The sequence below is a fragment of the Macrobrachium rosenbergii genome, chromosome 41, assembly GCF_040412425.1.
Source record: "Macrobrachium rosenbergii isolate ZJJX-2024 chromosome 41, ASM4041242v1, whole genome shotgun sequence".
In the NCBI taxonomy this organism is placed as follows: domain Eukaryota; kingdom Metazoa; phylum Arthropoda; class Malacostraca; order Decapoda; family Palaemonidae; genus Macrobrachium; species Macrobrachium rosenbergii.
The window spans coordinates 93,915,488-93,929,124 of record NC_089781.1 but is presented as its reverse complement, the minus strand read 5'-3'; the positions used below and the strand labels follow the sequence as shown (position 1 = coordinate 93,929,124).

The 13,637-nt window shown below is 37.5% G+C and overlaps 1 protein-coding gene and 1 long non-coding RNA gene across 5 annotated transcripts in view; both read right to left on the bottom strand.

Moving 5' to 3' along the window:
• Window positions 1-482: 482 nt before the first annotated feature.
• LOC136826532 (uncharacterized) lies at window positions 483-4,191 on the bottom strand. The gene is made up of 2 exons (XR_010849644.1): window positions 3,777-4,191; window positions 483-632 (listed from the first exon to the last, which is right to left on the bottom strand). It is a non-coding gene; the product is annotated as an uncharacterized lncRNA (long non-coding RNA).
• A 1,057-nt stretch (window positions 4,192-5,248) lies between these two features.
• The window catches only part of Sobp (Sine oculis-binding protein), a 417,587-nt gene continuing 409,198 nt past the window's right edge, over window positions 5,249-13,637 (bottom strand). For all 4 annotated transcript variants that reach the window (XM_067084703.1, XM_067084700.1, XM_067084701.1 and 1 more), the window contains 2 exons: window positions 10,545-10,704; window positions 5,249-10,300 (listed from right to left, as the gene is read on the bottom strand). In XM_067084703.1, the coding sequence (XP_066940804.1) occupies window positions 8,717-10,300; window positions 10,545-10,704 (1,744 nt within the window). In that variant the 3' untranslated portion in view covers window positions 5,249-8,716. The remainder of the gene's footprint in view (window positions 10,301-10,544; window positions 10,705-13,637) is intronic.

Here is a 13,637-nt window from a genome sequence, read left to right as displayed (position 1 = left end):
GGTTCGTCCTGGCCTTGGCTAGTCAGACATCATCCTGCTTCTTATTCTCATGGCGCCATGGGGGTCATCTTAGAGGGTCCTGGTTGTTTTGGCCATAAGCCAACATCCAAACTGGCAAACGGCTGAAATGGGCGTATATAATACTCTGATCCCCTAGGGGCTAGTACTAAACACAGCGTCTCAAGGAGCTTCCACCATGTCTTATGGCCTAAACTTCATATGGCCTAAAGTTGTGATGGCCTAAAGTTGTGATGGCCTAACAGGTTCACAGCTGAAAATAGTATGGCTTAATCATCCTGAACTCACTTTAGACATGGTTCACTTTTCATCATACCAATGGCTCAAGTCCTTCAGATCATCCTACCTCTAATTCTTAGTGGTCCCTTCCTCATAACTTCACTCATTCAGATCCTCCTGATTGTAATTGTTTGAGGTCATCCACAGGTTCACTGAGGTCATGTCTCCAGTAACTGAGAACTTCCTGGTTCTAGTGCTTTGTATTTCTGCAGACATTAAACATGGTCATAACTCCAGTCGTTCAGACTTTCCTGCATCAAATTCTTCCTGGACTCACAGATGTTTGTCACAGAGCTGTTTCACATTGTTTTTGCATCCAATCAGGAAGTGTCCATCTGCAAAAGGATACACATATGGTAAATGACTAAATAAAGAGCCCACCTTCAGATCTGTGACATCAAAATAAGTACAGTAGTAGTACATCATCACTTAAGAACACATTGCTTTGCAAAACACAAAAGAAAGTATTTTTTTAATCACCATTCCATTAATGACAACCAGTCAACAAAGCTCTACTTATAGTGACAAAGAAAAAACAAAGAAGGCAGGGCACTCACTAAAAGAACTTTAACCTATATGTATAAAATCACCATCATTATAATAATGTACTAAATTAATACCAAAACTTGAAATCTTAACATTTTACTTTTTCCATTGCTAACTAATAAAGTATGCCACTTATTTTTCTTACTGGAACTTTACTTGCAATGACAGTAAATCTAAGTTTGATATTTTATGGCTGTTACACAAATCTACTAAATATGTTTGACATGATTCTGTTAAATGATAATTACACAGTTCCAACAAAGAATAACTGGTGACCAAAGATGAAATAAAAGCCTATCTCAAAAATGGTTGTAAGCAGGCTGTTAGTAAACTGAATGATTGTGAACAAACTATAAGAAACAAAAGTTTTATTTAAAAAAGATTGTTCCAATATTAATATCACATACTGTACATAAAGATCTAATCATGTTGTTTTTATAAACAATGAATTGTTATTAATAATGACAAAAGGACTACAAAACTAGTACAGTAGATTTACAATCAAAATTATTTATAAAAACTAGTTATATAAAAAATAATGTAGAATAAACTGAACCCCAAAACTACCCTATACAGCTGGATCCTTACCAAGCTGTGGGGACCCCCCTTCCTAATCTAACCTAGGATGTAGGAGCCTTGCCTAGGCAAAGACCCCATCTAACCTAACCTAGGGCATTACAAATGAGCAATAATGAGGTTACAACTTGACCAACACCCCCCTTAACCTAACCTATCCTAGGGCACCAGGCTCCTTACCCTAATGAATGATATTTGTTGGAAAACATTCCATAAACTTAGCTTTTGTGTTTTCCCTCATCAAAAAACCCCATTTTCCCACTGTTGTCCTTCAAATTGTAAGATATAGCCTCAAGGTGGGGTCAACTATCACTAAAAGTACTTACTTCCTAAAAAAAACTAATGTTAGGAACGTTCAACACGCACTTTAAAACAGTTAAACTAAATGGTAAAACTTCAAACAACTTCCATCGCCTGATTCCGACTAATCGCCAACCACAGTATTCGTCGTCTATGTTACTATGTATGTTTATATATTTTGCCTGTGTTGATGGTATTTACAGACTTTTATTGTTTTACCTTCATCCCCATTACATACATAAACTGGTAATTACTGAACTAGCCTTGAGGGGTGCTGTAGTATTTTGCAGTTTTACCAATAAAATTTTTACATCAAAATGCCTGTAATTCAACAGAAAAGTCCGTGGGACACCATCTTTAGTAACAGCTCCTTGGGGTTCACAGTAATACATATACAAAAGATGTTACATTTCTCAAATAATCTTGATAAACTTCTCAAATTATCTCACCTGTACTACATTAACCTATATAGCCTAGCCTATACATCCTTTTCTAAATCCGTACGTAAAAAATTTTTATTATTAATGGTTATCTCCATGCAGAGCTCGGTAATTTTTCGGAAGATTCCAGCCAGCCATTTCGAAAGGCGCCAGCTAGCCATTTTTGCATGAAAACACATTTTGGGTTTTTCATGTAAAAATGGCTAGGAAATGATAGGCCACTAAAAGAACCTAAAAATACCAACCGGTAATTCTAAAGAGTGTGTACTGGTTACATTTTTGTGAGTATTAGATATGGAAGGGGCGTTTGCTTATTGTTATTTACATTTTAAAGATTTTAAAGTAATTATTTTTGTCTGTTGTTAAGCATGTAACTAAACTGGTAATTGACCTTTGAAGACTGGGGCCTTCTTGAATTACCTAATAGCCTGGGGTAGGTCTTCCAAAAAATAGCCTACTGCCCATCCCCCTCCATAGCCTAGGGGGCAAAAAATAGCCTAACCAGTAAAAATAGCCCCTACGTGTGCGTTAGGTTGGTATTTTTAGGATGTTTACTGGTTAAAATTTTGCCGAAAAATCAGCCTATGGAGGAGGGTGGGGGCTTTTTCCATGAATGACTCTCAGCCACCTCCCACATTACAACTTATATTTTTCTTGGGTCAAACTTTAGTTCAAAACGGCTGACAAAATATTACTTTAAAATCTTGACCTTCAAGTAAATGTAAATAAAGCAAAAAAATAATTAATCAAATTCACCGACAGCCAGCTATAATTACCATAACAACAATCGGGCCCCTACCCCCTCCATGTGTAACACTGGTTAAATTTTTGTGGTATTAGATATGGAGGGGGGTGGGGGTTGGTATTGTCATTCCTTTTAAGTCGTAATTTGATTAATTATTTTTGTCTGTTGTTACCCAAAATAATTTGGTTTTGTGCAAAAATGGCTGGGGTCTTCGAAAAATAACTGGCTGGGGTCTTCCGAAAAATAACCGATGGGGGTCTTCCGAAAAATAGCCTAGGGGGGTCTTCCGAAAAATAACCCATGGGGGTCTTCCGAAAAATAGCCTAGGGGGGTCTTCCGAAAAATAGCCTAGGGGGGTCTTCCGAAAAATAACCCATGGGGGTCTTCCCAAAAATAGCCTAGGGGTCTTCCGAAAAAATAGCCTAGGGGGGTCTTCCCAAAAATAACCCATGGGGGTCTTCCGAAAAATAGCCTAGGGGTCTTCCAAAAATAGCCTAGGGGTAGCCTAGGGGGGTCTTCCGAAAAATAACCCATGGGGGTCTTCCGAAAAATAGCCTAGGGGGTCTTCCGAAAAATAGCCTAGGGGGGTCTTCCCAAAAATAACCCATGGGGGTCTTCCCAAAAATAACCCAGAGCTCAATTGTAGGATTATCAAAAATGCAATTATGGCCTAAAGTACCAAATATATTTACCTAGCTCCTGTCCAAAGTCATTTGCGGCAACCTGGAGAAATCTGGCTGGGTTACAGGTCTAGCCTACGGTACCTTCTCCTGAACCTACCATTTCATAAAACCAATTCCATGTGGTAATATTAAAGCCTACACAAAGCCAATGAAACCATATTGTAATTATTTAGATAACAAATCTCTTACCTTTTGCGTATTTCGACTTTAAAAATGTGAGGCGATTTGCTGTCAGTGGACGGCTGTCATCCGCCATGTTAACCAGTTCCTTCAAGTACTGTAACATTGGGTTACCTATGTAACGGCACCTCCCAAGAGCCCCCACTTATGTTCTTCACGCTGCTGTCAATGTTTTTTCACTTTAGTTTTTTTGCTTCCTATAGAATAAGCTATAAATTAAATACCAGATCACTTGGGCTGTTATTATAAGTAAAATATGTCATTTAATTCATATACTGAACCATCCACAACGAAATGTACGTTTTCAAGTGCAAGCAAATTGTTAGAATGAAGTTTGGGCAAGTTAAAGGCTTTAGGAAACTTTTAATAAATAACGAAATAACCATTGCACAGTTAACTTCACTTTAATTATATTTTTCTTCTATTTTGAATCACGTGTTCTATAATTGGGCTCGTTTACAACCTGAAGTATGTGCAATGGCTTATCTATAACAATTATTCTCACATTTCTTACCTAAATTATGACACATTTATCAATAAGAGAATTTCACATTTAGAACCTGGACAATTCCTCATTTTAGTAACTAAACAGTCTTAGAAGGCTCAACGAAAAAATCCTGAGATCTGATCACAGAATAGTTTTACACTCACTTCAGAAAAAGTCTCCCATTATAGAAACAACATAACCTCACAACTAGTGACAAAATAAAAACCTGTATTATGGGACAAGACACAACCAAGCTATACCTTTATCTGATTCTACTTTGCCACCAGTGGCAATACAAAACACCTGACAAATATAAGAGACGTAAGGTGAAGAAGAGAATCTGAATGGAAGTTCTTTTCGTCTCCATAAGAATAGAATAGGTTTAGAATCTGCTAAATATACTTCATTAGTCAGGGCTAACCGCATACATCATAAGTTAGCGGTTCTCGGAAAATATCTGATGTCATTATTTGTTTACCTTTGAAGTATTCTGTCAAAGAGTTCTTAGTACAAACTGATCTTCCTATAGTGTCATATCATAAATTCAATTGTTCAACATCAAATTGCTCCATAGCATATATTATTAAAAGAAGTGTAAGCTCTTGTCTCTGATATACTGGAATGTGAAATTATGGATGAAATAATTACATTCCTATTCAAAAACAGGAAGAGCTAATAGAAATTCGTATTTATTTTGTGAAATATTAATTTGAAAACTAGTCTCACTAGAGAAATGGCATGGTTTACTTAGACAATAAAAATACTTTTTTGTTTATGAAACTGTTATCCAAATACCTCTAAATATATGCCAATAACGCACTGAATAAAGACAGTAACAATAATTACATTTTATATTTAACATTAATGATTAAAATGGCGTTGGAAAGATTATATTTTCCACAGACCAAACAACCATTCTTGTTTCTTTTAAAAGCCTCACTTCACGAGGGCATACTCAGTCACGTTGCAGAGGAGGACGAGTGAAAGTTCCAACAATATTTTCCATCTTTATTACAGAATCTGCTACTACCTGGACAACAAGGGACTGGAATGCACAGCAACAAATCTAGAGCACAGTCGTTCATTAACCTGCCTGCTTACGTCCTTAAGAAGAAGAAGAAGATCGCCTGAGCTCGCACCTGACGGATATATAGGCCTTCTATCAAAGGGAGGGATTCTGAAGGAAATATAAACCAAGTTACTTTTAGTACAGAAGGGAGAGTTGTCTCAAGCAAGTGGCTGCATTATTATTAACATTACCAAGTTATTAAATTAATCGTAATCATTAGTATGACTATAACTAGCATTATAATCTTATATTCATTCTAAAGACTTTGTTGGAAAAGTTGGCGATATCATTGAACAGAAAAATATGAAGGCTTCTTTTTTCCGCACTGTCATATTAGCGAGAAAACTTTCTTCGAAAGTAAACAGTACAAAAGTTTCATTCTCGGGAGATCTGGTTTTTCGCATGGGGAGGATAAGAAACAGTTGCTAGACTGAATGAGATGAGTATTGTAGTGTAAAATAAAATAACTGAAAGAAAATGAAGCAGGGTAGAGTAGAGAGCAGTGTGACAGAACCAATTCTTCATCTAAAATACTACGGCCATCTTTGCCAATTTTTACAAAAGGCATTTCATTTTTGTGGCCACTAAAAATTATGTTTAGGCCAACCATATGTCATGTACTTGGTGGACACAAAAGGACATTATTTTGGTGTTCAGGAAGGCCACTTCTGGTGGCTGCTAACTTTCAGGTGGCCACCAAGAGCCATTTAATCTTGGTAATACCTAAGGGCCATCTTTTTGTGGCTACAAAAGGACATCTTTTTTGGTGGTCAAATATGCTGTCTTTTTCGTAATCTTCAAGACCAGTGTGTGTGTGTGTGTGTCCCACAGGCCTTTCCGTTTTGGTGTCCACGTAAAGGAAGTATATTTATAAACTTGAAAAGATTTGGCCAGGCCTAACCTTACTCTAGAGTATTTCGTTCTCAGGTTGAAAGATACAAACGTCAGTTGTAAACATGGTAACAGAAAAGGTAATGTTTTTCAGATGGTAACACTGGTAGTTGCTTCTGTAATCCCTCAGAAGATGGGTCTACGGCTATCTTTTGGGCTACAATACGGATTTCAATATATAAATTCTTTTCTTATCCCGCTATCCAGTTTATTTATCTTTTTACGTTTGATCTTGAGATAATTACAACTGTTAAGGCGACTTTTATACATAAAAAACAACGTTTTTCCCGTTTTAATTTTTTTTACAAGAGTTTCCTTTACTTGCCAAGGTTTTCAGCCGACACCTTCCAGTATAATTGGTGCGAGTGCTTTCTAATAACAGTAAAAGTAATTTAGCAGATCACCCACTGAGAAGTGATAAGTCTCCCAGATAGAAGTCTAATCAGTTAGGAATGAGCTCAGTACGAAAAAAAAAAATGTTTACTAACCTTTACTAGGCGAAGCAGGACAAACACTAAGGCTACTTGTACACAGAAAGTGGTTCAAAACAGACTGAAAGTTACAAGTTGTACCCCTTTTGACAAAATGAAGGTAACTGTAAGTTAACCACCTACAGGTGATGGCTGAAGAAACCGCAACCAAATTGCTGGCAGGTACTTGGCAGTACCAGCTGAAACTCTTTGGATTCCTTGAGAGAAACTGTAAATAACTGCAGCTGGAACGTGACGCTTACTCTGAGAAACTGCAAGGGACTGCAAGAAACTTAACGGCTGTGTCAAAAGAAATTGTACACAACTGAAATGCGTATACTTCAGAAGTGTTATTAGGGCAAAAAGCAAGTAATTTTGGACAGTCATTTGCCATTGTTTTTATGAAGAATATATTTAGAATCTGCCAGAGGATTAGACCAGGTAAAAATCTGCTCTGTACAAGAGCTAATAGCAAACATAACTTTTCACTCTTACCTCTTCTTCTAAAAGTAACTTTCTCAACCTACTGAACTTCTTTCTGTGTGCATGAAGCCTAACTTGCAAACATTAAGGGCATCAATATGTTCTTTTTCCTCAGAAGAGAAAATCTTTTTTACACTGTGTGTGAGCTGCAGTGACTGGAGAACTTACTACAGAAGATACTGGTCTCCAATTGGAACCGACATCTAGCTTTGATTTTTATTTTCATCATAATCAATGAAAGAATTAATCTTTGCATACCCAATGCCTGTTTAGTTTTTGTTTTTCCATATATACATACAGTCAGATAATACTGAATCAATTACATTGTGGTAAAACAGTTTCAAATTTACCGAAGCTTTGGGTGATTCTAAATGAAGAGTGATTCTACAGTTAAAAAATAGTGTCAAATATGCTGACACTTTGGGCGAGTCCGAATAAAGAGTGATTCCAAACTTAAACAAAAACATGACACGCTAGATACCGGCCAGCAGACCTAAATTTAACCAGACAAATAAAAAAAAAAAATCCCCCGGAAAGGGACAACCTCTTTTTCAACTTAATCATCGCGAAGTCTTTTGTTTTGAATCGAGTATTTTCCGTTAACTTCTCCAGCCACTGCTTTCAATTTCCTTTTGAAAACAATGCATCCATTTTTTTTTTCTTCTCACATAAATAATGTACACCAGCCCCAGTGACTAGATATCTTTAGGAACGAGAGAAATGAGGAGAAAGAGAGCGCACTACAAAATTACGTGAAAAAGAGAACTGCGTGGCACATATACATGTATACTTTGATATATCAACATCAAACATTTATATAACACGTAGCATAAGAATATATCACTGTATATACAGTTACATTTATAAAGTCATTGTACAGTTATGATACAGACAGTAAGATAGATAGCTATCGTACAGAGTGGAGACGTGCATGATAGTGGTAATACCATGATGCAGGAGTGAGAGGTTTTCTCTGTAAATCTCTGTAGTGTTTTCTATATCTCGACGTTGTGAGACTGCAGTCTCCTTTGGATAGATCCACAATCTGAATTTGGCAGGACGAAAATACCTTTGACGTGTTTTTGACTAAAATATCTTTTTTCAAGTTCTCAAAATCAGGAATTTAAGCTCTTTTAAAAAACAATATCCAGTTTTCTTTGGCACACAAAATTTCACAAATAGTGTTTTTCTTGTAAGCTAACATTTAATGGTGGCCTCCAAGGCAGGGCTGATACAGAAAACACGGTTGAATTGGTTTACACACATAATTTCTTATCATATGCTCCCCATTTTAACTACATTTAATCTATTTACAAGACTTTAGATGGGCAGGTGACTGTACAGTATACCATCTTTTCATTTTAAACATTTCCCTTCTAGTAAAGCTTGAGCACATTAAATAACTAGAGCATGATCTATTTTCCTTTCATGAAGTCGTTGCTGCTATCTGTCGTGGAAAAGGGTTTCTCCTCCAGCTCAGATACAAGAGGAACCATAGATTTCCTTTTCTGCTCATAATTTACAAGTACAGAAACCACCTGAACCAGTGTCACACAAGGAGGTGCTTCTTCTTTGGCAAAGGCTGTTGGTGATGTTCCGTTGTGGTGTGCCTCTTCCTACTGGTTGAAGGAGAAGTGTTCGGGGAAGCAACTGTAGTAGGTGTTGACGACCTCAGTTTGACAACATCTCCCCCGCCATGGCTTCCCTCTTCATCCTCACCAAGCAGCTTTTTCACAGTGCTTACATCTTCCTCCCTGTTTCTTGTGAGTCCAGTCAGAGATTCCTTGTTGTCTTCAGCTGGTTCTGGAGATGGTGAATGGGACACACCATGCGAGTCAAAATCACTTTGATGCTCATAAGGGGATCCACGTCCCGGGTCACCTACTAAAGCACGACGAAGCTGAAGTGGTTCAGGAGCTTCCCATGCAGAATCCCTGGGTAAAAACATGCCATTGATCTCATATACATCCGATGTGTACCGTAATATGCTACGTCGTTCTCTGTCTGGCCTGGCTGGGGCATTTCTCTCACTATCACAGGAAGAGGAGGAAGTTGTTGGTGGGGGAGGAGGCGGTGGAGGAGGAGGCTGTACTGGAACGGGACAGGACTGAGGAACTGTAGCACTTGCAGCTGCAACCACTGGTCCTGCTATGACAGAGCCTGATCTACTTCCTTCTTTCCGAGGGGCTGCCCGGGGCCGTCCTACTGTGTCCTTTCCAGGGGTGGTGGTAGACCTAGTTTCATTTCCATCGGGGTGAGAGGATACTGGTATAGGTATAGGTACTGGAATGGGGATAGGCACTGGGATGGGTAGTGGACAAGGTATTAACACAGTGACCGGTGGTAATAGAGAGCTTGGTGTTTTAGGTGGGGCAGGGGGAGGAGGTGGGGGAACAGTTGGAGGTGCAGGGGTAGGAGGAGCAGGTGCTGGAGGAGCTGGAAGCAAAGGATGGCGAAGTGGAGGAGGTCTTAAAAGTTCAGGATGCTGCAAAAGCAGATGAGGAAGTAGAGGAGTACGTGGTATGTCATGTGGCAACATGTGGGGTAACAGTAGGGGAGCTCCACCCACCATAGGCAGTAAGCCACCCAAACCCCCACCAAGACTACCAAGAGGCAAAGCTGGTGGCTGAGGTGCGGGATGAGGTGACGGAACATCACTGCTGTTATCGCCACCAACGCCACTGCTGCTGGGCAGCTCATGCTCAGCAGCCAACTGTTCTTGCTGCTGTTGTGCTTCTAGCTGCCGAACGCGTATAGTTGGCAAACGGATGGGCTCATCTGACTTCTCAATGTCCTGATTAGCAGATCGGGCTAACTGCAAGGAGGCTCGGACAGTTCTAGGCCTTCCTATGTCCTTGATTCCTTCACGGCGGTTTCTTAATCTCGGGCGACCGTAACGAGGAGCTGGAGGTGGCCCTGGACTTAGCACTTCGGAGGACCTAGAGGACCCCTGACGACTAGCAATTGGCGATCTCTGAGATAAGGAGGGCGAAGACCTCTGAGACTCATTTCTTGAAGCAGCCTGCGTAGTTAGGTTAACCGGCTCGCTGGGGTCGGAGGACACCGAGGGAGGGGATACAGGGGGTGGAGATGATGGAGATTCCACTTGTATATCTCCATCTGGACCTGAGTCCTGGAAAGAAACTAGGCTTTAATGAGAGGTTCACAGTTCTAAAAAGTCATAATATAAGACCAGAAGGATTTCTATGACAAACTTGGTTGTAAATGCTGCAGAGAATTATTAGCTACTTAAAAATATGCTTATCTCATCATACAAGGGGCCTTTAGAGGCACTGTCTAAACATATTCGTGACAGAGAACGAGAGAATTAGAGTGAAAGTATCTCCAAGGTTATCAAGGAGCTCCACACTGCTTACCGCTTCACTGTTCTGGGTACAGTCACGAAGCCAGAGGTCAGGGGTGATGAGGCCAGTTGTCGACGCTGGTTTGAGGTCGTTCAGGTGAGGATGCATCTGCAGGTGGGCCTCTGTCTCCCGGCAAAAGATCTGCATCTTGTACTGGTTCAGGCATTTATCACTGAAAAGAGTACATCTGGATTTAGACTAATAAACAAGCAACAATATATATATATATATATATATATATATATATATATATATATATATATATATATATATATATATATATATATATATATTATATATGGTAACTATGTGAATGGATAATTTCCATCCATGTACGAGTTTGAAAAATAAAACTGGATATAATATAATTCCAATAAGAGAGAGAGAGAGAGAGAGAGAGAGAGAGAGAGAGAGAGAGAGAGAGAGAGAGAGAGAGAGAGAGAGAGAGAGAGAGAAATTTTCCTCCCCTTGCCTTTTAAACACACTCTAGATCTACTGTTTCCTGATCATTATGACCTGAAGGAATTAATGGGATTTCTTAATTGTTGAAATGCTGAGAACGTAAAATGATCTCGGGGACTAAAGAAGGGGGAGGGGGAGGAGGTGTGGGCCGGGGAGGGGAGCGGGGGTTATAAGGAACACAGGACCCCTGGGGCGTCTTCGGGGATTCTCATTACGCCCTTCGTTTGTAACGGATGTTATTGTACATGTGGCAGGCAACTCCGGTAGTGTTCCCGGGCTGAATAAAACACACCCTCTCGTGCAATGAGAAGACGCCGCCGACGGGAGAGTTTTCTTCTTTTCATTATTCCAGAATTATGCGCTCGGTGAAGAAGAAGAAGAAGAAGAAGAAGAAGAAGAAGAAGAAATAGAAGAAGAAGAAAATGCATGCTATTTTCATTCATGTCGATTCAAGAAGAAGAAAATGGATGCGTTTTCTTTCGACGTAAAAGTAAGTCAGGTAAAATATTTCCAGAAATAACTGCATGATGTTCTGCTTAGCTATCTGAAGACTAGAATTATTTATTTACCTTTTTTATTATAAAAATAATGGTTACCATTTCCATGATTTATAACAACTTATCTTTATTTTTTTTATAAAACTACAGTTAATTTTACCTATGGGAATTTTTACCAACCAGATGGCATTTTTTAAATGAATTGTTAACGGCCTAGTTACTTATTACTTAACTGCCCAGAATAAGACAAAATTATTCTTTAACAATACAAATACGCTCGTGAACTGCTCAAATGTTTGTTAAATAAAGATTAATGATAACACTGGTATACATATCTTTTAGAAAATAATAATAATAATAATAATAATAATAATAATAATAATAATAATAATAATAATAATAATAATAATAATAATAATAATCAGAAATACCAACCTAGTTATGCAAAAATAAAGGAGGTCAGTATCAACATCACCTATTATTATTATTATTATTATTATTATAATAATAATAATATTATTAATTAGAAAAATGACAATATGATAAACATAACAATAATCATAAGTCAAAAAATAACAAACTATTAATAGAAGAAGAAGAAGAAGAAGAAGAAGAAGAAGAAGAAGAAGAAGAAGAAGAAGAAGAAGAAGAAGAAGAAATAGAAGAAGAAAATGCATGTTATTTTCATTCATGTATTCAAGAAGAAGAAAATGGATGCGTTTTCTTTTGACAAAAGTAAGTCACCTGCATGATTCTGCTTATTAGAATTATTTATTTACCTTTTTTATTATAAAAATAATGGTTACCATTTCCATGATTTATAACAACTTGTCTTTATTTTTTTTTTATAAAACTAGTTAATTTTACCTTAATTTTTACCAACCAGATGGCATTTTTAAATGAATTCTTAACGGTCTAGTTACTTATTACTTAACTGCCCAGAATAAGACAAAATTATTCTTTAACAATACAAATACGCTCGTGAACTGTTCAAATATTTGTTAAATAAAGATTAATGATAACACTGGTATACATATCTTTTAGAAAATAATAATAATAATAATAATAATAATAATAATAATAATAATAATAATAATAATAATAATAATAATAATAATCAGAAATACCAACCTAGTTATGCAAAAATAAAGGAGGTCAGTATCAACATCACCTATTATTATTATTATTATTATTATTATTATTATTATTATTATTATTATTATTATTATTAGTGGTTAAAAAATGACAATGATGATAAACATAACAATAATCATAAGTCATAGTAACAACAATATCGACAAACTATTAATAGAAGAAGAAGAAGAAGAAGAAGAAGAAGAAGAAGAAGAAGAAGAAGAAGAAGAAGAAGAATAGAAAAAAGAAACACGACAAAAACACGCACCCTCGCAATCGTCTGAAACAGCGCTGCCACATCAACAAACCTCTCAATTACGCCAATAAATAATGAAGTCGTCACACAGGCACATTACGAACTCTCGAATCACGGAGGAGAAGAAGAAGAAGAAGAAGAAGAAGAATTATATTTTCGAAACTCGACCTTATTTCTTTTTTCTCTTTTTCTTTTTATTTTTTTTTTTTGGGGGTGAACTTATAAAATAAGGGAGTTTTCTAATTGAAACCGGAACCGGCTGCCGAATCCCCTCGGAGTCAAAATAATTAAAATCGAACGAAATGTCGGCTAAGTTTACATATTCAATTAAACCTGCAAATGAGCAAAAGGGAGTAATGGCCAAGATCGTCGTCCGAAATCTCGGTTTCGGCCGTGGCTTCGGTTTGGTCTCAAAATAATAAATGAGGGTTTTCGACGTTTCCGGATGATGCTGATGAATGAATGATGTCGATGCTTGTTTTTGCATTTTGATTAGTATTATTTTGATTATTACTCGAAATAAACAAATAAGCTAAAACACTTATCGCTTTGCCAAGGAAATTCCCACAGAATGGGATGAGTTGACGAAAACATTAAACAAGCCATGGAAAGACAGAGATAAGGAAATAACAGAAAAATACGTATGCAAAGAAGAAAATAAAAAATTAACAAGGTAGTATACTTTGAGATTTTCAAAGGTGTTACGCGCCAACAGTGTCAGGATTTTCTTGCTGGTCACCACTCCAAAACTGATCA